Source organism: Xiphias gladius, chromosome 15, assembly GCF_016859285.1.
Source record: "Xiphias gladius isolate SHS-SW01 ecotype Sanya breed wild chromosome 15, ASM1685928v1, whole genome shotgun sequence".
NCBI lineage: Eukaryota > Metazoa > Chordata > Actinopteri > Istiophoriformes > Xiphiidae > Xiphias > Xiphias gladius.
In genome coordinates, this window is record NC_053414.1 from 12,673,347 (window position 1) to 12,699,808 (window position 26,462).

The window sequence follows — 26,462 nt, forward strand, 5'->3', positions numbered from 1 at the left end:
TGTCGCCATTTTTCACTGTGTAGTCATTAGCTGCTCAAATTGAACCAGAAGAATATTTAGTCTGGAAAAAATGAAAATGTAATGAAATAAGAAGGATAATTATTAAACATTTAAATGTCTTTATTTATGGTACCTTCATGTTTTATCAGTGTAGCAGTGAATAGAGGAACATATGTACTGAAGCGCTCGGGGGAGACTAAAGGACACTTAAGGCCATGGCCTTTGAGTGTATGGCAAGTGGGAAACATTTTATCTGTACTTTGCAAATGGAGGGGACTGTTTGAAACAAGTTTGTGTGTGTGTGTGTGTGTGTGTGTGTGTGTGTGTGTGTGTGTGTGTGTGTGTGTGTGTGTGTGTGTGTGTGTGAGAGAGAGAGAGAGAGAGAGAGAGCAAGAGTGAAATCATCAGATAAATTGCATTTAATGCAGGGAGAATGAGTTTACACTCAAATTACTTTGCATGCATGCAGGCGTACACACAAGGTTAACCATGCACATACATACATATTACATGAGTGCGTGCACACACAGATTTGTTGCACATACTGTACAATTTATACAGTAATCCTAACACAAACAACCACACACACCACATATGTAAAAGAGGGAGAATAGGCACTCAGTTGAGCTGAAATAAATGCACATATGGTCTCCTCATTTTCCTCCTTCAATACTAAAAGTGCTTCTTTTCCGCACAGTTCCTCTGCATAATCTGTGAGATCCCAGAGGCATTAGGGCTCATGGGCAGAATATAAAAATAACTTATTCGGCCAATGCTGCACCATGGCATCAAAATGCAACTCGGAGAAAAAAATTTAGAAAAAAGGACATATTCCCTTGACAAGCTGCCTTAATTACCTGCCATGACTAATTACTATTCCAATAAACTGAGCAGGAACATCAGGGATAACCCCGAGCATAGTATAGAGCTGTTAACTTAACCATATTAAACAAGGTAATAGAGCTCTGGTAAAATCTATTAATCCAGGTCAGTCATTCATCAGGTTTTTCCTATAGCTAATCTCTTTGCAACAAAACACATATAGGTTGAAGAGATGAGAAAATGAGATGTGGTGTTAGGAGCCAAAGATGGAGGAGAGAGATTTAATAAATCTGTCCCGAAATGGTGCTGAGGCATGCTAGGGGCACAGCTCATGCCAAGTCCTTGTCTAAGGGATGAGAGGATGATAATGAGGACAAAATGGACAGAGGAAGAGGGGGAGAGAGAGTAGGGTGTATAAGATCATGCCTAACAGGTTTGTGTTTTTTTTTTCGTATGCCATCCTCTATTTTTGCTCTGAGATTAAACTGTGGTTTTCAATCATTCAAGCACCCTGCTGGGGCGATGTAACAGAGAGTATTGCACTTATTCCTTTTGCTCCAACTCCAACATCTGCACGAGAAAAGGTGAGGGTCATGCATAATATCCTGTCTGACTTGCTCTTTAATATCATCCCCAATATATATATATATATGTAATATTTAATATTTATAGAAGACCACTGTAAACAGGTGTTTTCACTTATTCTAGGTAATTACACATCTAGTCAAGTTGAAGGTGGGTGGAGCTATACAGGTTATTAAGTGATGTCACAAGACTCCAGTTACTCATAAGGAAGATCATGGTGTCATTTTTTTCCACCTTAACATTAGGTGTAACGTTAACATCAGAGCGAGCGAGATGTCGGATAAGCGCAGTCAGTAAACCCCCACAAAGCCCTGAGAAGAGGTTTAATCGGCCAAAATAATTAAAATCACCAGTCGGGGTGTACGAAAGTGTGCCAGGGCCACTAAGTTTTATGGTTTCTGGATAATGTTATTTGCAATATCTTACAAATAGTCTTTTTTCATTTAGATTTTCCATATGTTTTATTGAACTTCTGTGTGAGCGTGTCCAAACAGAGCTTGACTGACATCCCCAAAATCTTACAAATTCTGTATTTCGGCACGACCTTTATTCAGTGCAGTTATAGTCCATTCATGCTTTCCTCTATCAAGGTTGAAATAGGTTGAGACTTGTGCCGCCACTTTTTGTGGTATTTGTTTTGGTGTCTGATTCCAGTAACCTTGAGAAATCTCAAGAGTCATCAGCTTGTTGCTGTTTAGAGCATCTTAACAAACAAGAATAAGTAGCATCTATTCTACTTGTGTTTGTCCAATCATGCATGCTGCATATCCACAGTGACATGTATCTTCTATTAGCATAACAAGGAGCTCATGTTGACTCATAATGTTGACACTGTTTGGAGTAAACTGTGAGTTAGGCTACACTGCAGGGATGTGCTGCTCGGGCGCATTTCTAATATTTTGTTCACCCAAATTTACGTAAATGGTCACTCAGGTCTGGTCATACAGTTTGTGTGAGCAAAAGGAGCTGGTGATGTCTGCATAAATTTCTTGTTTCAGATATTGGTATGTGTGGATATAACACACCGTCACATACAAAAACACACAACACACACACCACAGGGGCTTGTGGATGTGTGTGTTGCCAAATCCCCCATTACCTCCATGGGGCGGGGCTCAGGAGGTAGAGCGGGTCGTCCACTAAGCTGAAGGTTGGTGGTTTGATCCCCGGCTCCTCCACTCCGCATGTTGAGTGCGGAAGTGTCCTTGGGCAAGATACTGAACCCCAAATGCCCCCCGATGTATCATCGGTGAGTGAATGTGTGTCTTTATAGAAAGCACTGTTTGTATAGAAAAGCGCTGTATGAATGTGTGTGAATGGGTGAATGTGGCAGTAGTGTAAAGTGCTATGAGTGGTCAATTAAGACTATAAAGGCACTATCTAAGTGCAGTCTATTTACATAGCCTTCACGTTTTTTGTAAAACTGTCTGTGCAAAATCCAATCCAATCCAATTCTACCTTCATGTTAGGTCAAGGTCAAATATCTATCCTTAGCCCAGTATTAGTATACTTTTAGAACTGTGTCTTAACTAAGGGGAGGGTGAGCGGGAGAGAGATAAATATTCAACAGTGAACAAGAAATATTTCCTGCCTAAAGTTTTGGCTTCCTTGCACTTGTGTTTTCATATCCAAGAAAGGAAGAAGCACAGATGTTTTTTTATTATTACAGTGTACATACACTCCTCTATTAACATAAAGGGCACATTCCTATCGTGCTCCATGTTAGTCTGAAGTTATATTTTACAAGGAGACATAACTTTGCAGAACCCGATCCCTTTGTCTTTTTAACACCCTGAGAGGGAGCTCATACAGAATCCTAACTACCTGCCTTGTCTATACCCATGACCTGCATCAACACAGCCTTAACACCGTCTCATTCATTGGGAAGGAGAAAAGAGCTCCGAGTTGCCTGCCATAACCCAATTTCAAAGGCTAGTTTTAATAGCAGAGTTATTGCTGGACTTTCGTATTGTTTTTTGAAAGTGACTTTGAGTCCCTTGGGAAGACTTAGCCTGAGACTCACCTGGTTGTTTTGATCTCAATCTGCACACTACACATATTTTGTTTAAAGTCGTTTCCCTTTTACACATAGCTTTAGTGAGCTTTAAACAGGAAAAATGTTCTAGAAAATAAAATAAAAAGATATCAACTGTATCTACATCTTGGGCAGTGACCGTTTACCTATCTAAAACAAAAGAAAAAAAACATCTTTTTGATAGCACGGCTAAAAGGGATGTTTAGTCAAACTTAAAGCACGACACATTGGTCCAGACTGAAGTATCTCAACATCTGGTCATTTGAATCCTAATTTTGTTGTTGATCTCCTGACTTTTCATCTAGCGCCACCAACAGTTTAAGATTTTCCCTAGTTCAGCAGCTCTAACATTATCCTTTAGCAGGCTGATGCTAGCATTTGGCTCTTAACGTAGCTAATGTAGCTGAGTAGACTGATTAACATAAGGCTGAGCCTGACAAGCTGAGTGTGCAGAAATGGTCAATGTACAGAGGATAATCTATTTTGCTAAAGATAATAACACGGCCTTTAATCTAGCACCACCCTCAGAGCAAACTTTACATTTTTTCTTCATCGATCCTCCTTCTGAAGTTCCCTCTCCATCTTTAATGCTTAGTGTATTTCAGATGTTATTTGTAATCTGTGCCTGCTGCTCAGTGTTTTGTATAAACTGTTTATTTGGCACAGCGGACTTTTCCAGCATTAATATTGTTAAGAGGTGTTGGCATTTTCTCTGCAAATGTATTTATTACCTGTATAGCGTTTTACAAATACGATCTAGGTGTGAGTTTTTCAGCATGCACATACAAACATTTTTACACGTAGTTTTATTCACTCAGATGCCCACACACAAACAGGCATAGTTTAATAAGCAGTTGATTGTTCATTTTGAAGAAGAGGGTATCAACCTGTCCTTGGCACATCCACTGAAGACTTCCTTATCATATGTTACTTTTGAAAGTTACAGTAGAGCTTCATCTTAGGATTCTGTTTTGTTAAAACATTTTTGCCAGTCCTGCAGTTATTTCACTTAAAATTCTTTCATTCTTTCTTTTTAAACATGGAAATTATTATTGTGGAAAGATTACTGTAGATTATTTATATGAAAGTAAGTCAGTAAAGTTGAGAACAGACCTTAAGGCCGTTGAACCCTAGAAATATTAAGCAAACCATAAATAAAGACTCATTTCCACCAACACACAGTCTTTCTATTTCTTGACAGTCTGATAGTAGCACATACAAAACTAGAATGGCACTCAGTAGAGCGCATACCTCTGCCAAGGCCAAATATTGACAAAAATGTTGAAAAATGCCTTATCCCGACATGCCCAGGGAAGAACCTGGCACCATGACAAAGTAACAAACTAGAAAATGTGCTCAGTAGAGCGCAGCCACCAAGGCCAATGTCAAAGAAAATACACCAGACTTCAGAGGAAAAATTCAAATTAATTGTAAATGATCCAGATCTGCCCCAAAATTTAATGGGTTCTTCCCTGGCCCACACCCCATCTCTCGACAAAGTTTCGGTGCAAATCGGTTCAGACAAGGGTGATCACATAACCTCCTCGGTGGAGGTAACAACTGAGTAGACATAATTGACAATACACTTAGTAAGCGGGTGACCACAGTTAATTATGTTGCTAAGCAGCTCTACAAATCCTGCAAGAACATGAATTAACACATATGCCTGTACCAAAACAGAAATGGACATGTATTGATAACTGTTGTGGTGTTCATTTATGCTGTAGTTTGCACAGGAAAGGCATAGAAATTGAGAAAGGCCAAAACTGAATACATATGCAAACGAAAACTAAACTCTCCAGAGGTTGATCGATGATCGAGAACAGGGAGAACATTTTGCTGACTTTTTCTCCTGTTCATACCCTATGACATTGATGTTGTCAACACCAATTTGCTTGGTCAACACCTTGGTTTGATCACTCATGACCTCCAAATCATAACTAGAAGTGTCTGCCCCTTAAGTAAACTTTTCTCATATAGCCCATAAAATAATAGTTACAAATGTAATCTGAAAGGTAGAAAAAAAAAAAAAGAAAAGTAAATTTTTCACCTGGGAAATAATACTTTGACAAAACAATCCCTACTCCAGGTCCACTCACAAGCACTTTTCAGAGCTTTAAGCTGTTTTACACTCATAATAGGGGACCCATTGTATAATGTCTTGTTAGTCAGAATTACATTTTTAAAATCAATTCTTAACGTTAAAGGGAGGCAATGAACAGAGCATAAAATCTGCAGTATGTTGGTGTCGAGCATTATATTGTACTACCATATGGCAGTTGCAAATATCCAGCATTTCTAAAGATTGAAGAGGCAAATGCCGAGACAAGGCTTCACTTTGCTTCCCGCTCATTAGCATTCTTGAAACACAGTCTCAGCTCCTCTGCTGTCTCTATTCTGTCTTTGTTTCTTTACCTTCATCTCTACAAAGTCCCTATGGATTATGGGTCCTGCTGAGTGTGTTAACCTACATCCTCGACTGCCTCTCTGCAGACATTCACTCCTCCATTCCCGTCTGTCTTACTGTGTGTGTGTATGTGTGTGTGTGTGTGTGTGTGTGTGTGTGTGTGTGTGGTGTGGGTGTGTGTGTGTGTGTTTGTGTGTGTGTGTGTGTGTTTGTGTGTGGTGGTGTGAAGGAAAGTCTGGGTGTGCAGGTGTACTTGTGTTGTATTACCACCTAAAAAATCCCTGCAGATCCATGGCCTTCCTACTACATCCCCATTCAATTCCTTCGCCAGTAAGAGTCAATGGAGCACAGCACACCTATCATTTACTGCCTACCTATGTCAACAAGCCAGTACAATCACCACTAGCAACAGTAGCTCTCACAGTCCATCTGCTTTCCTTTAGCTCTCTCACACACACTCTTCTTTTCTTTCTTTCTTCCTCACTAACATACATATACATGCACATTGTGTCATTTGAATGCAGCATTCCCTTCAACCCCCTAATCAAACTTATATAGGGACACAGCTAAAGGTTTGTTAATGCTTCCTCCTCTGAGTTCGTTGATGAGACCTGCTATTTCTCATGGCTTAGTTCTGTTAGGTCTCCCAGGACTCTGACATAGATCACCCTGACAAAATGCCTTTGCAGCTTTCCAGGTAACAGTTTAGTAATGATGTAGAAAGAAACAATCACATGCCACATGGAGCAACAAATTGCTCTCCTGCTCTTTTGTTTCCTGTCTCTGTCCTTTCTTTTTGCTTCGATCTCATTTTGTATGTGTACCATTTGTATATATATGTTCCTTGTAGTTCCGTCTAAAGTAGATGTCTTGGGCTTTTATGCCTTTAAATCTGTCATCAAGGTCACAAGTGGTAGACATATTGATCAAATGACTTACATAATCTATTTATCAACCCACAAGGTGCTGTTTTGCAAGTAATATTTGGCTCCTTAAGGAAAACGTCTTAATCTACCATTGCCTAATCAGTTTGGGGTAGAGAGGAACAACCTAAAGAAGAGAAAGACCTTAGACAAGAGATGAGATGCATGATGTCAGGTTGTAGTCTTAATTTCATTTTAGGAAAACTCAATCTCAGTTAAACAACAAGACAGTTGTGAAGCACTCTACACCATTCATCAGTATTTAGGGGCAGGTAAACAGCAAAGAGGACTAGGTCAAAACCTAGTATATGGCTGGACCACCCTTTATCTCTTTTCTTCCCTTTCACTGTCTATGCTCATATATCCAGTAATTTAATAAAGCTGTTCTCCTTTACATGTTTTTCCCTTTCTGTTGTTAGACAATGGAAAATGTATGAAATGGTGACTGAAATGCAGCTATTTAAGACTACATGTTAACCAGCAGTCACTTCCAAGCCATATCCAAGCTGCTGCTCTGCACTGCTAAAATCATAATTTTATAATCGATGTCTTCTGACAAAATCACCTGATACATAAGTTAAAGAAAACGGCTATGCTGTGATTTTGGCTATATTTACTTGTAAAATGATCACTCAGAGAGAAAGTTAGAAGCTTATTCACCTATGTGTCAGCTGACGTGAACTGCATGAGACACATAAAGAGGTATGCCTGCAAAAAGAGAGCCTAATCTTGCGCCTGCAGGGCAATACTGGCAACTCTCTTCTACAGAAAGTACCTAAATTTGTCCGAAAAGTCGCTAGATTTGTCACTAGATGCTTTTTTGAATAAGTCGCTAAAGGGGTCTGAAAAGTCGGTAAATCTAGTAATAAAGACACTAAGTTGGCAACATTGCTTGTAAACACCCCCCAGAGGACACAATAGAAACAGTTTGCACCAATTCATTGTGAGAGAGAAACAGCCACTGAGGAAAATCCAACACTCAGCCGGCCAACCAATGGTATAACTTCATCACTCACCCACTCAGTCAGTCAGTCAGTCACAGACATTTGCGTTTCTAAGGCTGGCCTCGCTGTCGCAGTCCATCCAAAAATGGCCAGTGTTGTGTGAGTAAGCAAATGGGTGAATAGTGCATATGTTCAAGTGCTGTGGATGTTTTAGACTTCAGGGGACCTGAGATTTCAGGGGGTCGCCACACATTTTACTGTTTACAGTTCTTGGGGAGTAACTACTGCATATGTGAAAAAACTTGTATACAGTCTTTTGTAGTTCCAAAGAGCAGCGCAAAATCTGACAAATTGGTTCTATCCGGTTGGGGCTGAAGACCAAAAGTGAAAAAAATCTACACGATAAAAATCTGGGGCTTTGGAGTTAGAAAGAAATGAGATTACCAGACCTATGTAGACTGCTTCTCATTGCTGCTTGGGGCTTCTGGCTACATTAGCCACTACTAGCATAACAAACCTAAGAAAGAATAATCTGTGGGGAAAAAATGATGCTATCGCTGATATTTTGTTGTGCTTCTACAGAATACCGCATTTTGTCAAAACTAATAATATTACTAATAAAATCAACCGGGGAATTTCTTTATACAAGACACAAAATTATGAGCTGACTACAATGTTTTGAAATGTAGGATTAAAGGGATGCTCATTGTGCTTTTCTTTCATCTTATGCAAGCAATTAACAGGTTGTCTGTATTAAACTTTTATTTGTTGCTTCCTCCATCTGATTTTACTGCATGTTTCATTAACTCAATCCAAATTACATGACTGCACCAACCTTTCCATGACAGATGAAGTCTAGACACCTTTCCTGATTACACAGGCCATTCTGTGTACCAAACTATAGAATGTTAAAATAAATAGATTGATATTTTGGGAAATACGCTCTTTTTCTTCAGTGACTAAGATGAGAAGATAAATACCACTGTCATATCTTCACACTAAATGTGATGCTACAGCCAGCAGCCAGTTAGCTTAGCTTGAAGACCTGAAGTCTTTATGCAGTGACTCCAGAAGGTCCTTATGGCTATGTCTCGCATCTAACCCTATGTAAAACAGCAACCTGTCGTTTTTACATTTTGTTTTCTTTTTTCTTTTTTCTTTTTTTTTGTTAATTATTGAGTTTTAGAGGTGCTGGTGCTCATATATAATTGCCTTTGACAGAGAGAAGAAAGTTTCCATATTTATCTGAAGTTAATTGTTCCTGGCTCCATTTTCATATTTGACTAACAGATATAGGAATGGTATCAATCTTCTTATATAACTCTCAGCAAGAAAATAAATAAGAGTATTTTCTAGAATGTTGAACTATTCCTTTAAGCATTAACATTTCATATCCTCATCAAGCCAATGTTCATCCTTCAGTAATTGCACGCTTATCCGAATCATTGGCAGTCTATATACTGTTGGTTGGCTTCTTTTTCAAGAGCACTTACAGAAGAAAAAGCATTTGTTTGACACAGATGAAAGGAGACTCTGTTTTGTTGGCTTTTTTACAGTTTATTGAAAAATAATTATAAAGCCTTGGTGGCTCTTTGTAGGGGCATTTACCTTCCCTCCCTGTTTCTGAGTCATTACACTTGAAAAGAATATGTGATTTTCTCCTCATTTTTTCAGAATCTGATGCATGTGTGAGAATTACTTTTAGGATTTTTCATGTTTTGCAATGCAGTGTGCTAGCTTGGTTTGACCCCATACCACTGAAGTGTTGATAATATAGTATTCATTGAGTAAGTGGTGATGAAGGTCATCATCCGGGTACGCTCTGTGTCGCTACACTACCTGCCCTCTCCCACTCTCCACCCACTCTCATTCAATTGTCATTGATCTGCACTTAGCTATTCAAGGACTTCACGCTGAATGTATGCCAGCCATTTTCATCATCAGAAATGTACTCACACAACTGGAGGCACATGGTTGAAAACAAAAATACATGCGTCTTTTGATCGCTCTCATCTTAACTGTGACACTATATGCATATATATTAAATTGTGTTGCACTCTTAATGAGAACTGTTGTATGTAGCATGTTGGAAGCAGACAAGGATGATGTGCATGAGTGTGTCTGTGTTGGTTGGGTACAGTGAGGAACGAGGGGCTGTAAGTGTGTATGTAATTACATTCCTACTTGTGATTGACACTTGGTGCTCACCCTCACCCAGTTCATACAGCATATCTGGCTTTGAATCCAATTTATATAATTTGGCACATAACAGCTGTCATACACATTAAAGGATAGGTTCATTTTTTTCAAATCTATCTCAAAACAGTACTCACATGCTCCTGTGTACATTGAAAAAGTTATTGATTGCTGTAATCATTCTCCCTCTTCTTAATGACCACGAAGAGATCCCTTTCCAAGGCAATGTAAATGATTCAGGCAAAGTTGTCAGTCCTTGTTCTGTGCAAAAATGCATTACAAAGCTAAGATAAAGCTAATAAGGGACTCCAGCAGTCTGAGTTCAGTAAGTCAAACATCTTAAGTCTTTTTAGTACAAAATTTGTGTATATGTTGCTGTCCCTAAGCTGTGGCTCAGCAAAAAAGCAGTGTCCTTGGAAGAACAAAGAGGGAATTTCATACTAAAATACTTTGCAAGATACACTCTTGATTTGTCTTACTCACACTGCCAAAGCTTCATGTTTGCTTTGTGTGTGTGTGTGTGTGTGTGTGCGTGTGTGCGTGTGTGCGTGCGTGCGTGTGTGCGTGTGTGTGTGTGTTGATTTTTTGTAAAGTGCAATAGCACCTGTGACAGACAAGTGGCAGACAGGCCCTTTAATATTATACTGATGACCTGGGTAAAAGGAAAGAAATACATACAGTAAAAATCCACTGTTGAGTAGCTGCAACAGAACATATGTTACTGTATGATAAATTAAAACAAAGATAAGTGTGGATAAAATCACAATTATAAATACAATACTGGCAACGGAAAAATGCCATAGGAACATTTTAAAACCTAGTAAAATTAGAAATGAGGTAGGTAGGTCACTATTAAGTACTAAACCCTATCAGATTTGGTCAGAGTTGCTTTGAGAATATTACAGTAAATGGATCTCATTGGTGAACATGAAATTTTATAGATTGGGTCCTGCTTTACTCTGAGATTCAAGATATCAGTAGTTGAAAGTAGGCTGATAGAGGGATAACCACCGCAGCTCATTATTTTTAAATTAGACCCATCTTTTCAGCCTCATTAACACCGGCTTTATGCATACTGCCACTAGCCTCTCAGCCAGCCCCGTACCACCATGAACACTACAACCTGTTGTTACATTGTGTAGCCATGCTCCTCAGCATGAAATGAAGCTAATCTTATCGGGGTTTTATCGGTTTCTATAGGTCTGTGGTAAAAACAGCGGGCAGTAGAAGTGAGAACAGTTTCCTGAAATACTCTCAAGCTCTTGGTAGTAATACTCAGCACATACTCAGGACATGTAGCAGAGTACGCATCCCAGCTGAGAAGATGGTGGTGCAGAGTCAAGTTTAGTCCTCACAGTAAGTTGCTAACTGGATTTCTTGAAAGTTAAAAAACAATGACCCCATCATTTTTCCTTTTCAATATAACTGTTACATATAATATATGTATATACAGTATATATGTATGTATATATCTGTATGTATATATATATATAAAATTAAAGAATATCGGCCGATATATCTATCAGAATTTTTTACTTCCTAAAATCCGTATCGGCATCGGCCCCAAAAATCCAGTATCGGTCGGGCTCTACTGCACACAGCTGTAACGTATGGAAACATACCGTTTACACTGTAAACCATTAACATATGGTACAATATTCAAACATTTATTTTTCTCAATAGTTACTATCCAGAAACATTATATTGGCAAAGATTTTCACTCCATCCCATAGTAGCTCATATATGAGTGGGATTTTCCCATTTAGTCATCTGAGTTCATCAAATCATTCAAATCGACAGCTTTCTTATCATATGTCTCTGATGTGACTTTCTTAAAAATTCGGTAAAATGTATAGACATTGCACACAAGAGTAATCAACTGCCTACTCTTGAGCCCAGTCTTGATTTATGTCACTGGTTAGAGAAATAGCATCCCTTATGGATATATATTTTTTTTCCACCTTGCTTCTTCTGTGAAAACAGCTTATATCAGACTGTTACTGGCACAGGTAAAGCAATAACATAAAAGTAAATGTAGTGTGATGACAGTTCTCATCATGCAAGAATACAGCAGCGTGTGTGTGATGGAACTGGAACAAATAGGATGCATTAAAACTCTCACATATCTTGTGCAAGTATGCATCTTGCCCTGACATAGCTCCTATTCTGCATATTACAGATGTATTGCAGCAGTCAAACAGAATTTTTTGGATAAATTTGCATGTTGTAGAGACTGATCACACTGGTTTATTCCCGATAAATCAGCTTGCTGTGATTGAAAATCTTATCTTATTTGACCTTTCAAGCATAGAAACTTCTGAGCATGCCACTGCCAATAAAAAAAAACAAACTTAATTTCAGTACCAATCCAATTTTTACAAAACTTAAAGTGCCAATCTCAAATATTTTCACTTAAATAAATGTGGGATCTACCACCGAATGAGATAACAAAATGGTAACTGAGCCAATGGCTCAAAAGTATCGCAATATTTTTATATTTGCAGTATTTTGTACTGTGGCGACATTCCTGGGAAAAATGCTGTATTAAGCTACTGCTAATGCAAACCGAACATTTCCTGCTGTGGCAGCTTCACATTAAAAGCATTTCACTGGCGAAACACAAGTTGACTTTTCTTATGAAATTGCCAAAGGAATTCCGACATGTTTGTCAGTGAACTTTGCATTTACAACTGTTGCTCATCAAAAATGCCTGTACGAAACAAGTCATTTTTTTCTCAGCCAGGTAACCAGCTCCTTTCACTGTGCCCAGCTGTTCACAGAGTCATTCTGTGTGCAGCATAAAATCAGATCACGGTTGCTCACAGAATGATGGAAAAAGGCCAGTTATTACCTAATCATTGACTTCTTTATTAAAATGACAATAATTTGTTTTGATGCCCCGAGAATTCTGTGACCTGTATTATTAAACTGCATTTGCAGTTACCAACAGAAACTTCAGGCGTCGCAGTCAACCAGTACTGAAATCTTCGAGATTGCCCCTTTAAACCCAAGATACGCAGAGTTTTTTCCATTAATTTTAGATTAAGACTGAATAAGTATTTTTCGTGGAAGTCTCTTTCATCAAGAGAAAACCAGGGCAGTTTTTTCTTTGGGAATATAATTCAATTGGTCCAGACAAGCCAGAGAGTGTGTGCTTAGTATAGTGTCCCCTGGTGATTTTTGCCAGCTCTATGAACAATGCCTGCAGTGTAGTCTTATTGATTGAGTCAGTCCTCTGGTTGCAAAATGTGAAATTACTGCCGAGTCACATGATAATGTCATTCATCACCAATGGAAATCTGGACCGGCAGTATAACTTCGAAAGTTGGCATTCCCCATTATTACAGTCTCGTGTCCTAACATCTGTCCTCAGTGAAAACTAGCCAGCGCTATATTTAGCCCACCCGTCCAGCTTTATATAGGTCAAGAATCCCATCTACACTGTCATTGCAACACTTCAAGGCTGTAGCGTTCTCGTTGCCTGTGTAGGATCCTGGCAATTAGTTTTCTCTGACCACTCCCATTGCACGGGTAATGTACAGCTTTAAGGTGTCCTGAAGGACTCTTAAACCATATCTATGGGCAAAATCCGGAGCAAAAACCAAAATAGTTTTTCCAGGCTGTGTATTTTTAGTTTCCTATAGTTGGAACTAAAGCCCTTGTGAGGGAGAAAGCCAGTAGTGTTTTGCTTCTTTTCTGTGGCTGTCAGGTGTTTTCCTCTGTGAGGTTTCCCACAGAGAAAAGCATCTGATAATCCCAGAAGTACAGTATTGCTGCTTTCAAGTTGTTTGATGAACTTCCCACACACAGAGTGTTAAATTCACAGCCTTGAGAAGGTTTGAATTGTTCTTCACTTGCCATCACTATGTAATTTTTTTTGTCTTTTGGCTGGCAATAATCCAGCAGAAAGAGGGCATTTGCTTGGCCACTTATGGTCCTCTGGTTGTCTGTCTAGGTCCATTAGACTGGTTTCCACTACCGAAGATTTTTCACAGGACCATCATTATTATGTACACACCCGTACCAACTTTACCACTTCCACAAGATGAGCAAAAACAAGTATCAGGTTTTACTTACAAAGACAAAACAACTTCTGAAAATTACCTGTTGTGTTTCCAAATTTTGCGTAGGTCACCACATTGCGCCGTGAAACTTCCCATTTCACTGAACATAGAATGACCATTAGCAACATTAGCAATCATCTGCCATCTAACCACCAAACAAGCAAATAATAGCAGTAGTAATAATAATATTTATAGTAATAGGGGGAGAAACTAATAAAGCTAATTGCAATACAGTGGGAAAAAAAATGCAAACACATAATGGTGCTCAGGTCTCTGCGACATAACAACGCACACATACTGTATATTCAGCTCACCTACTGGGCTGGTTATGTTGACTCAAAATATTCAAACTCAAAAATGAGTTTCTGTCTTGGTTGTTAACTGTGGTGGTTTTAGGTACGACATGTTTGTCTCAAAGATTCTAAACTTGCCATAATCTTTACTGACTTCCTTTTTTAAATTTAAGACAATCTGTGAAAACATTTTTGTAAGAGACTGGCCCTGGTGGATGTTTCCCATTTAATTGAATACATTCATCCTCATTGTAAGGGTTGTCAGATTTCTTTGGATCACAGACTGCAATGTGACAGGCTGTTAAATTCATTGTTGTAGAGACAAACTCGTACGGCGCTGAGTGTCACTGCACTTAATGTTTTGAACAGCCTTTGCAGTCAGTGTTTATTGGGCAAATTAACTTTTCTAGCGTGTGTATTTTTGTCCCCAGAATAAAACTGGTTACACATATCTTCACAACTAAGTAAACATAATACAGCAGCTTCTTCAGTGAAGACTATACTAATTCATCTAACCTCAGTAGGAAGTAAGAAAAGTTCTAACTTAACCATAAAATATTATTTTTAGGATCCTTAGAGGACAATAAGCTGTACATTTTCTATAGACATTTCTATAGAGAATTAGGTTATTCCAGTTATTATTCAGTGGAAATAAATGTAAAATTTGACACTCAGCAGGAGTTTTTTATTTTATACAAATAATTTACAGTATTGACTCAGTTGAGCAGTTGCTGTAAAGTACCATGTACTGTACTATGTCATAAAATGTGTTTCTAAATTGCAAGAGAGGCTTTCAAAAAAAAAAAAACTCTTCAGGCACTTCCCTGATAACTAATCATTCTTTGAATTGTGCCAAATTCACAGCAGACATTTTAAGCACATTATTTTTGTCACTTTAACAAAGCCGTCTGATTAAGTGTTGTCATAAAAGAGATCCTGGGCCAATTATATTTAAAAAAAAAAAAAAGAGAGACTCGCAGGCAAAGAACCGGCTGTGGATCTGTTTCCATGCCAGCTCTAACAGACGGCAAGAGGAATGGTGGAGGGATCTGGGAGGGGAGGGGAGTGGGAGACAGGCTTCTTTTTCATCCACAGTTCTAATCAAAACCTTCAAAGTTAATTTGAGGTCAGTTTGTGTGCATGCTAAAAGACTGTAGTTTGTGCAAAAAAAAAAAAAAAAAGGTGTCACTGCAGACCAAACGTTCTGTCAGACGTTAGTCTCTCTGCGTTTCACTTGATTTTAGCAGAATTTGTATTTGAACAGGTGCTGAGTTTACATTTGGAAATCAGAAAAATCACAATATATCTCTCAGAGGCATGAATAAATGACCTTGAAGCAATTTAAAAAAAAGTCTCCTGTCTGTTTAAATGGAGGGTTTCATTAGCGGATTGAGGCAGAGCAATCTGAAGAGTAGAGGGCCACTGTAACCCCTCAGGTTGCCTTGGGAAGACCATCACTGAATGTGATGCATGTTAATCTCCATTTCCTCGATTATTTGTGGGCCACTGTCAGTACATACTGTTTCTTCAAAGTCAGGGTGACTTTCTTTCACCGTGCTTCAGTCCTCTGTTGCACAGAGAAACAGGGGGAGAGAGATGATGAGGATGAGGAATGGGGGGAAACGGGAAGATGAGCAGAGGAGTAAACACTGAGACAGGTGTCTGGCAAGGAACAATGATTTTTCTCTGCTAGGGGACCGATGTCAGACATTAAGCACTAACTGAAGCTCCCAGTGTCCTACCACAGAGACACTTTTCCCTCCATCTCCCTCCTAGCATTCCCACTCTTCCTCTACTGTATTCCCTCACATTCCTCCCTACTACTGCTCAGTGTATCTTTTTTTTCTCTCCTCATGTCCCTTGGGTGCGATTAGATTTCCTTTCTCATGTCCGACCAAGATGGATTGGCCTTGAAAGCATCCTTTCTGCTTCCATCACTATCCTTGCGTTTTCCCCTCCTCAGGCACGGGTGTGTCATCCTCCCCCCTGTCTCCCTAGACCACTGTCTGGCACACAGCATCCAATATTTTCTCCAGCTGGAGTGGAACTGAGCACATTAGGGATGGGTCTGCTAAGGTGATCAGACTTGCTTGTGGGATGCTCAGGGACCATTTTTCTTCATTTGAGAGCATCTGTCTTGCTGCCAATACTATAGATTTTCTATCAGCTCCTTAATCATGGCACAATGATTGGGAAAGTGATTGGTCGGGCTCCCTGATATGAAAACTCTAGTATCAATTTCATGTCTGTCAGGGCACATAGCCTTGGTTATTAGACGACCATTTGAACAGTTACACGAAATGTTCCTTCCGTCACCCCCATCAACTTCCCACTGGAGCAGGCTCAGCTTTAATCTGCATGCAGCCCCTTCTGCAAAACCTGTCAGGAAAAGAAATCGCCACAGTGCAAGCGTCTATGTCCTGATTTCTCTTTTAAGTCCAACAGCTTTGTAATTTCACAATAAGCTTATTAGGTTTGGATATTTTGGGGAGCTCAACACAGAGATGAGTATTTCTGAGGCTCATAGATGGGTAGTAGCCGCAGGAAAGGATCATTTACCTGAACAGACTACAGACTTTTAATTCAAACGATTAAACGAAGAGGCCGATGCTAAATGTTTCTTTTTCTCTCTTCCTGGCTTCCTTTAGGTCATCTGATGGTGTGTGTGCAGCAGGAACAGTGGTGGTGAGTCGTCTGAAGATGGGGGAGATGGAGGAGGTTGATGTAGACCACATCACCACCGACATACCATCACAGAAGGTAAAACAGCCGGGTGGCTAGACGGAGCAGGAGTCTCCATGCTCCAGATGCCTTGTGCTAATACTAGGATTAGACTGGCACTGCTCAAATCCAATGAGATTAAATAAACTTCAGTAAACTCTAATGGGGATTTACGGTATGTGTGTGCATGTAATGTCTGTGTCTATGAGCACATTTGTGTTGTCTGACCAAATTACCATTCTGACACACTTAACTCTGTTTGTGTCGCATTTTTGTTGCCGTTCGTGAAACCTTTATTCATTTGACCGGGCTATTTCCTGTAGGTGGCTGTCTCGCCGTTGCTGCCACCCCCCCCTCTCCACTCTAATCTCATACAATGCATACGGCTTAACTTGGCTCTGAAGTGACTCACATAATCAGAGGAGAGAAAGAGGAGGAAAGAGTAGTCTCCTACAGAGTCTGACAGTAAACTGAAGATTGTGTCATCCAAATGGGGTGCCACCATACAAGAAATGAAGTTGTATGTACTCAGATTTCACTTGATTTTTCTGTATATACCTAATGGAGACAGATTTGTTGAACATTTGTCAAGCAAATGTGTGCTATAGAGCCAGTAGTCGAGTATTAAAAAGTAAAGAAGGAGCTTTAATGATGTTTTTTGATGTGTGAAGGGGAACATTCTGATAATATTTCATCACTGCACGGTACTGCAAGGTAGCATGGGGACTTGCAGTCCTTATCTACTGTTGATTTGCTCTTGTGTGTGTGTGTGTGTGTGTGTGTGTGTGTGTGTGTGTGTGTGTGTGTGTGTGTGTGTGTGTGTGTGTGTGTGTATTTTATTTATGTGTTTTTTTGAGTGTGTATGAATCACTGTCTTATATAATTGACCAAGGGCTTCTACATGGCTGACTGGCTTTCAGTTCTGCCCACCCCTGTTGCTGGTGCAGGGAGGTTCCCTGCTAGGCTCCAGAGTGTCACTGACAATCTGCCTGTGTTGCCTTGATGAATGTGTTGCCCTGTGTGTGCGCGCGTCTGTGTGTGAGTGCGTTGTCACGGCATGTTTCCCCTTGTGTGTGCTGTTTCTGTTGTAGAAGATGAGGGGAGGAAAGAGGGACGGAATATGACAAATATTGGGTAGGGCTCACTTGAGACTCAAGACTCACTTGCAGGGAAGTTTTTGTTCAGTTTACCTTAGTCGTGTGTGTGTCTGGCTACCTGAAAGTACTGTACGTGTGTGTGTGTGTGTGTGTGTGTGTGTGTGTTGTTGTGTCTGGGGGGCGGGGGGCTGGAGGCGCTTGTGTGATCATTCCCTGTCATTGGCTGGCTGGCTGCTGCTCATGAATATTCCACTGACCCCACATAAACAGTCAGCTGACACAAGAAAGAGACTCCAGTCACCTTTGATCTGATCTCTTTACATATTTTAGTCATCAAAGAGCCATCAAACACATCCTGTCTGCTGCCTACAATTAAAATGGGACTCTTTTCACAGCTGTGGCCCTTGGCTCATTGTTAATACTTTTCATTATCAAACCTTATTTGTACACTTACTGAAAATTCCAGATGCAAATTGTTTCTTTCCGTTCTGCTCAATGGAGACGTTTTATTTTGGAGTTTATGTGTGAGCCTGTCTGTTGGTCTGGGGTCTGTTTTATTCAGGATCAGTTTCTGAGCTAGGAGAGGTGATAGATTGTTCCTAGCAGTCATTAAAGTCCTCTTCTGGGGACAGGTTTTGCTGTCTAGATGTGTTCAGTGGTTCAGCAGACAGGGCAGAGCTGACATAAAGCAGCGAGCAAGAAACATTGTTAGATGTCAATATGGCATGGACATATTTGTGAATTATGACTAGCAGACTGTACAGATAGAAGAGTAAAGTTTTACACTGTTTGTTAAAGTAATTTGACATTTTTATCATTAATAGCACTATGGACATGCTACTTTAGAAACTGACATCAAAATAACATCCTAAACCCCCAAGCTTTCATGGTAATGTTTATTTTTGCCTTTACACAAGAGCAAAAGTGTAAGGAATGCATTAAACTGTGTGTTTGTCTGCTTCAGTAAAAGCTGCAATCATTAGTATGTCCTGCCTACAAACTTACTACATACAGTAGTAACTGGATGTTATTTCCACAGCCAAGGAGCACATCATTAACTAGCTGCATTTGTTTATGGGGTTATAGGTTAAGTGAAAAAAAAAAAAAAAACGTCCCAGTTCACGACTAACAAAACTACTGTGTAGTATCTCCACAAAATGTGGAAACCAGTTCTGGATGCTGTCGCAGTTTAGCGTAACATTAGTAGCTCTTTCCTCCTCCACTCAGCCAGCGTTACCCAAGACATGCATCTTTAGCCTCAGTTTTTTAGCACAGTATCATGTATGTAGCTATCTAGTACATAGTTAAGACACCTTTAAAAGATTTTCCTTTTAAAACAAGCGAGCTGGAAACATTAAAACGTCAAACTCATGGAGTTAACTTAATCTTACTTAGCTCGCTGCAGCTGATAAAATCTGGTAGTGAAAGTCTTTCAGCTGGCAAAATCTAGTCCGCTTTTGTCTGAAATCAAGGACACATTGTTTTAAAATTACTAAAAGTTTAGAGCGGTAAATCTAGCATTGTTGTTTTTGCAAAATGCATATGTGCTGCGCTGGAATGGGCTTAGCCTACAGTCACGCGTGGTTCATTACTCCATGTGTAAACAGTTTTAATACTTTTTTTTTTTTAAAGATAAAGAGTTTAGGAAAATAAATTGCAAAGAAAATTATTTTTGTTGGTCGTTTTATTGTCTCATTTGTTTCAGTAGTCTGTAGATATTCTGTATATGAAGCATACAAGGCACAATAATGTGGAATCAGAGGAGGAAACAACAGTATGGTAAATTGATAAAGAATTAAATGGCAGTTTAGGTAATAAATTACCAGCCCCCCACCCGATCAGTGAAGTCAAGCAGAAGATGCCATACTAGCTGCGTGAGTCTAATTTAGTGGAAGCACATAAATCTAGCTCTTTCACTGATAGAGAACAAGAGAATATGTAGGGAGAAAATGAAAGACAAGTAGACAGAAAAGGGATAGACTTGAAAAGGTCACCACTCCTGCTTGGTTGAAACTTCACAGTCCTTATTCAGAGGGGACTTAGCGATCAAGTTTCCTTTTTTCATCCCATGAATTCAGTTCTTCCACACAACCATTTTCTCTTTTATCCAGAATCCCACCACCTCCCTAAGGCCCCCAGCAGCCCCACGCCTGTTGTCATGGTGTCACTAAATGGCAGTTTAGGAAAAAAAAATTACCAACCCACCCCCCGATCAGTGAAGTCACAGCAGGTGTTCTCCTTTGGCCGTCACCTGCTGTGACATCAGTGATTGCAGTGAAGGCTGAGGTGCAACATGCATGAGCATCTGACCTAAAAAGAGAACAGTGCAAAAGCAGATGTTTGCTCTGTGTTGGTTCCCTTTGGGTCTAGTCTTTAAATATAGTATTTGTAATGTCCATACAGCACATACAGTAGCTACTGGTTCCAGTCTGTGGGACAGGCTGTGTTTTTGAAATTAATTTACATTACTGTAGTAATGCAAACCAAAATCAAACAAATGGAAACCAAAAGCCAACAAAAAATATTGATTCACACATTAATCTATCATTATTTCTGCATTATCATTATTTCTCGTTATTTTCAAAAATCATTTATGTTGCACCAATGAAAGAATGTTTAACAGTTAATGTTTCATTTCAGTTAAAAAAAAATCTGACCATTCAGAATCTGAACCACTAAGAGCTCCTTAGAAAAATACTAATCACCATCACTCCTGTTGTTTCAAAAAGAAAATTTTGATGTCAAGTAATATTTTTTCTGTGTGTCTCTCTGTGTGTTCTTTCCTTTCCAGTGTCCCTTGGTTTGTGAGTCTGCGTCCCATGCCTGCATTGACAGAGAAAACAACCCCCTGACAGGGCCAGGTATGAATCACACCCTGAACACCTGTAATGTCGCCATTCATTGCTGAATAACGGGGCAATCAAAGAAAAAAACAAACCAAAAAAAAAAATGTCTTAAAAAAATCCTCCAATTTACCTTTTGTTCCTACTTCTTTGTAATATGTTTCTTTGTTCCCTTGCAATAAACAAAGTTATTTTTGCAAGAGAAAATGGCAAGAACTTTCCATGTAATGGCTTCAAAGGAAAGCTTGAAATAATTCATCTAGACTCTATTGTAATGCAGCATTGTGGTAGTTAACATCATACAAAATCGTCCTTTATCCAAAAGTCCCTTAATATTGATATGCATCTAATTAACATTGAACTGCCCTTAAATAACCTTTCCATTAACAAGATTTGAGGTGTCTCTGGGATATCCCATTTGATTAAAGAATTTATATTTTTCCTGATTTGATTAAGATGAAGTCTTGGGGTTTTTAAGCAGGGAGAAAGAATAGTGGGATATATCTTACAATTAGGTAAACCTCGATTCTCCGTGGACTAACTGAAAAGATGCAAACAGAATATGCCATACTAGCTGCGTGAGACTAATTTAGTGGAAACACGTAAATCTGCCTCTCTAACTGATAGAGAACAAGAGAATATGTAGGGAGAAAATGAAAGACAAGTAGGCAGAAAAGGGATAGACTTGAAAAGGTCACGACTCCTGCTTGGTTGAAACTTCACATTCCTTATTCAGAGGAGACTTGGGAATCAAGTTTCCTTTTTTCATCCCATGAATACATTTCTTCCACACATCCATTTTCTCTTTTATCCAGGTTCCCACCACCTCCCTAAGCCCCCCAGCAGCCCCACGCTTGTTGTCATGGTGTCATTGCCCCTTACTGTTTCTGCTGTGATTAGCTAGTTTAGTGCAGCCATGTTTGCAGGTGCACATCTGTGGCCCGTCAAAACAATACCCTCCCTGCAGACCCCGCCAGATTGAGTAATGCAATTTAGTCTTCCACTTTTATTACCTTTCACAATGAGCATACAGAGAGCAGGGAGATATGGGAGCCCATGCACAGCACGTCTAGGCAAGTCATTTCCTTAAGAGGTGCCGGGAATTGAAACAGAAGCGTCTGATTGGTGGTCAGATTAGTGTGGTGGCAGGGGGGAGTTCAGGGGTTAATCCGCTTCTCCGGCGGAGGTAGAACTCAGCAACTGTCCCTCTTCCGATTAAGGTTGTGCCTTCACTCCCTCCTCTCCATGTGTCTCTTGCTCCCCATTTATTTTTGTCATCCATTCACTTCACTCTAATCCCCATGCCAACAGTGTCTGAATATCCCATTTCATTCAGATGCAATTTGAATCCTTTCCGGGGTCATTCCAGGGCCAGTCTTAACCTTAATCACCATTAATGTCAACATCAACTTCAGCTTAGTTAGAAAAACAATAATAAGCCTTTCTACAGCTTATTGGGCTCACAGTTATTATCCTGGATCTCTATTGTCTGTACTGTATGCATATGGGCTTTTATCCACAGAAATTATGAAATAACAAATTTATAAAACAAATTCATCTTAAATTAGCCTTTTCAATAAAATTTAGTAAGATACTATACCTTCAAAATATTTATGCTGTTTTGATGCTGAACATGTATTTGTTAGTAATAAATTTCTGTGATGGAAACACCTTTTGTGCATAGGTTTAGAAGTGACTTTATATGTTCAAAAATATAGCCTCATAGCAGATGTTTTCTTTATTTCTAAGGTGCTTGATGTGTTACAATAGTTTTTGGACAAGAATGAAGCTCTATGGCACTGAGGAATAAGCTATATCAGGCTTTGGATACACGTACAATTCTTGTTACTAGAATCAGTTCACTGTAGATGCGGTCCTTCCCTCGGATGTGTTGATGATAACAAACTCATATTGCCAGGAGTGCATGCAATAATATTATCTGATGTCAGAGAAATTATTAGCATGTTGCAAATCAATGGAAGACACTTCACATTGTCTCGTTGTCTTGGCAAATTGTTTGACACGCCGTAAACCAATCTCTTGTTTTAATTTCAAGTGGTCGCCCAAAATTCACTTTGAAACAAGCTTTTATTGAAACACAGTTGACACAGTTGTCAGCACACTTCATGTTATTGCAATCTAAATGAAGATCCTCTTAGCACATAGCCACTTCAATTGTAGTGCACCTTCTTGAACCCATCTGGATTGAAGGCCATCGCTGTACTTTAAAAATTGAGGACAATTGACGTAGCACCACCAGGATTAATAACTTGGACGCTTAGACAGATGACTTTGAAAAAAGGACAATCTTGGGCCAGACCAGGGTACAGTACAATATGAAAGGTTCGGTAGCGGGAGCATTCTCTATGCTGTCAGCAGGAGCAGAAGTGTGGCTCCCACTTTTGAATTCAAGCAAAAACATTTTACTGGTGCCGTGCATGTTTTACCGCCTAGAGCGAGATTGTCAACGTTTTCACCTGGGGTTCTTCAGCTCCGACTTACTGAGTGACTCCCTTTCTGTTTGCAGCTCTGGAAATGAAAAGGAGTAATAAACACTGTTCAAGGCACACAGCTTTCTTGCCCTCTGCTGCCAGCATGCAGATAAGAGCATTAGAGCTGTTTTTCGTTTCCAGCCTTCGATTGCTGCTATTAGCCACACTGCAAAAATGAAGAAGATGGGACTGAATTTGAATTGGTTCTAATGGAAGAGTTGGGTGGAGGGTTGAGCAAGCAAAGTTTCCGAATGAATCGACTGCCTGTGCCACGCTGTGGTGCAATAAATAAGCAATTAAAATGGAAACAGAGGAAATAATAGGGCAAAGATTAACAGGACAAGGTTTTCTGTATTTCAGTCAGTATTCTAGTCTGCTGTATTGCGACTGAAGTTGAAAGAGAGAGAAGGCCTTGGAAGATGAGAAACACCTTATCTATGGCAGACACAGTTATTGATTATAGAATTTAATTTGCGCTTCATACCTCATGTGACTTTTGAGGAGTTTCTTGCTGTGGTGTCCTTGAGGGTGCCAGCTGTCAAAGCTGTTTTAGATCCTCTGTTTTCCTTTTGTGAAATTGAAAAAAAAGGGAGAATGTGATGCTTTTTCTGCTGTGTCAGATTGTTCACTATACCTCTCTTCCCTCCCTTTGTCTCCCTGCCTCAGTGTTCAAGAACCCAGTATGCAAGGTGTACAGATTTCAAACAGTGGACAGCAAGTGGATGCTTGTGCGGGAACAAATGGAGGAGTGCACGTTGTCCTTTGGCATCCCCAAACAGCTGCTCTCACTGTACATTCGGGAGGACATGAGTAGGTAAGCCTCTGTGAAATCATACTGTTGATCCTAGGATGTCACTGCCAGATATCTCAATGCAACAGATAGCTTATATCCTTTTTTGTGCAGGCAGCAACTAATCAGCCAACGGAGAACAGTCAAAAGTTCAAAGTAAAACTCCCTCCAGGTGTTACCTCATTATATGTACAGTGTGCATATGTAACTTCTAGACAGCCTTTGCCAACCAAATTCACCCGATGTAAAGGATTATTTAAAAGTTCTGCCCATATTTGGAGAAGAGTTAATTATTCAGATCTGCTTAACACTTCAAAACAGGCTTCTATACCCATGCATGCACAAAACGACAAACATTGTCTCTTTCAAACACACACATGCACACCATCTCCCAGTCCTCTAATGAGTCGTTCAACGCCCTGCTGCCAGTGCTGAATGTTTGGTAACTGGTAATAAGAGCAAGAGTTGGTCAATACTACGAGTCCCTAAATTCTGGGGGCTGCAAACGCTTCTTCAGTAGCTATTTTTATAAGAAATGCAACCAAAGAACATCTGTTTCTTGAGCAACTATGGTCTGACTTCATGCTGTGCAAACTGTGAGCAATGGCAGGTCATAGTAAAGCTAGTTACCTTACTGGGGAATTGGAGGTGTACAGTCTGTTGCCTGCAACTCTTCATTTCACAGCTAAATGTGGCGTCTCCTGGTTTCATTGCTCCCTCCAGCATCTAAAATTGATCCACTGTCGCGAAAATGCCAAAAATGATCATTTTCCTGTTTTGGATCACAACTAATAAAAAATTAAGTTTTGAATAAATGTGGAACATTATGGAAATCAAGAACATAACTGCAATTGATGTCCAGTCCAGTGAGTAGGGTGTGAGATTGAGAACGGATTAAGAAATAACAGAGGGTGGTGGTGTTTCAACAGTCTCCGAGTGTGCACCCTTAAGTACATCAAATAGTCCCTTCCCTCAGGCTGGAGTAACGTTTGTCAAGACAGATCATTTCTCAACTCAACACTCACACACACAGCTTCAGATCATGTCTTTAAACTCACTTTAATACAAGGAATAGGTACAAAAAAGGAAGACGCAATCAGCAATTTTGATGAGCTTGGTGGTGGGAGGAGACTTTGATTTGTAATCATCGTGTGCACCTAAAGGATCACACAGACTTCAAGGGCACATTCACATGCAGAAGCATACACGCGACTGCAATCAAACCCTCTGCCACACACTTACACATAGAATAAGTCTCAGAGCCATTATTGACCGATTGACTAGACAAGCTTTGTTATCAGTTTATCAGTCAAACAGATGTACTGGAATCCGTTGACATGCTCAGACCATGGTTCCCACATGTCCTCTCTCAGTATCTCTGACCCTACTTTCTGTTTAAATAGAAGATGATCAGTTCTGCAAACTGATCATTTAAATCACAGTTAAATTTAGAAGACAATTATAGAATATTTATTTAATGTCTTATCTGTATAATGCAGCTCATGAGCACTCAGCAGGCTCAAAACCATGACTACCTTATACAATGTTTGTTTATTAACAGGCATGTGTACCATATCTCCAGCTTGGTCGCTTAAGCACCTCTCCTATAATCCTCTTTAAATGTTGTCTTTCTCCACGGTGCCTATCCATTTAGCCGATTCTGTCAGCCAGCTTCACACTGGTGCTAGCTCCGCGTTTCTAATGATTCAGTTAGTGCTGCAAAGTTGTGAGTGCAGTGGCGGATGGTGGGTGGCTTAGTTTGCTTTACCACTCTATGATAATCTTGGATGTTTCTTCCTTCTGTTTGTTCACTTTGATGTCTACAGTCGTGTTCTAATCTAATCCTGTGAACACAGAGGTGGCTGATTTTTCTTTGTTCCTCCAGTAAAGATGCTGTGGCTCCTCGTGTGTGTGTGTGTGTGTGTGTGTGTGTGTGTGTGTGTGTGTGTGTGTGTGTGTGTGTGTGTGTGTGTGTGTGTGTGTGTGTGTGTGTGTGTGTGTGTTTAAAGATAATGAATGCGTGTGTAGTAAAGTGTCAGTGTGTGGGTTTCCATTAAACCTCATTCATTAAGAGCTGTCTGGTTTTTCATTAATGGAAAAAAATTATGGCCCCTTCTTTTCCTCTTAATAAACAAGTGCTGTGATTGTCTATCAAGAACATATGGGTGACATTTTAACATCAGGCTTCACTGTTTCCAATAATTCTGTACATTCAGGATCATATTAGTGACTGTACTTGATGGAAGGAGC

At 39.7% G+C, this 26,462-nt stretch overlaps 1 protein-coding gene across 12 annotated transcripts in view; it reads left to right on the forward strand.

Moving 5' to 3' along the window:
• Window positions 1-26,462, forward strand: part of inpp4b (inositol polyphosphate-4-phosphatase type II B) — a 237,754-nt gene that overhangs the window by 161,015 nt on the left and 50,277 nt on the right. For all 12 annotated transcript variants that reach the window (XM_040147195.1, XM_040147196.1, XM_040147198.1 and 9 more), the window contains 3 exons: window positions 16,918-17,029; window positions 20,879-20,948; window positions 24,089-24,236. In XM_040147195.1, the coding sequence (XP_040003129.1) occupies window positions 16,918-17,029; window positions 20,879-20,948; window positions 24,089-24,236 (330 nt within the window). The remainder of the gene's footprint in view (window positions 1-16,917; window positions 17,030-20,878; window positions 20,949-24,088; window positions 24,237-26,462) is intronic.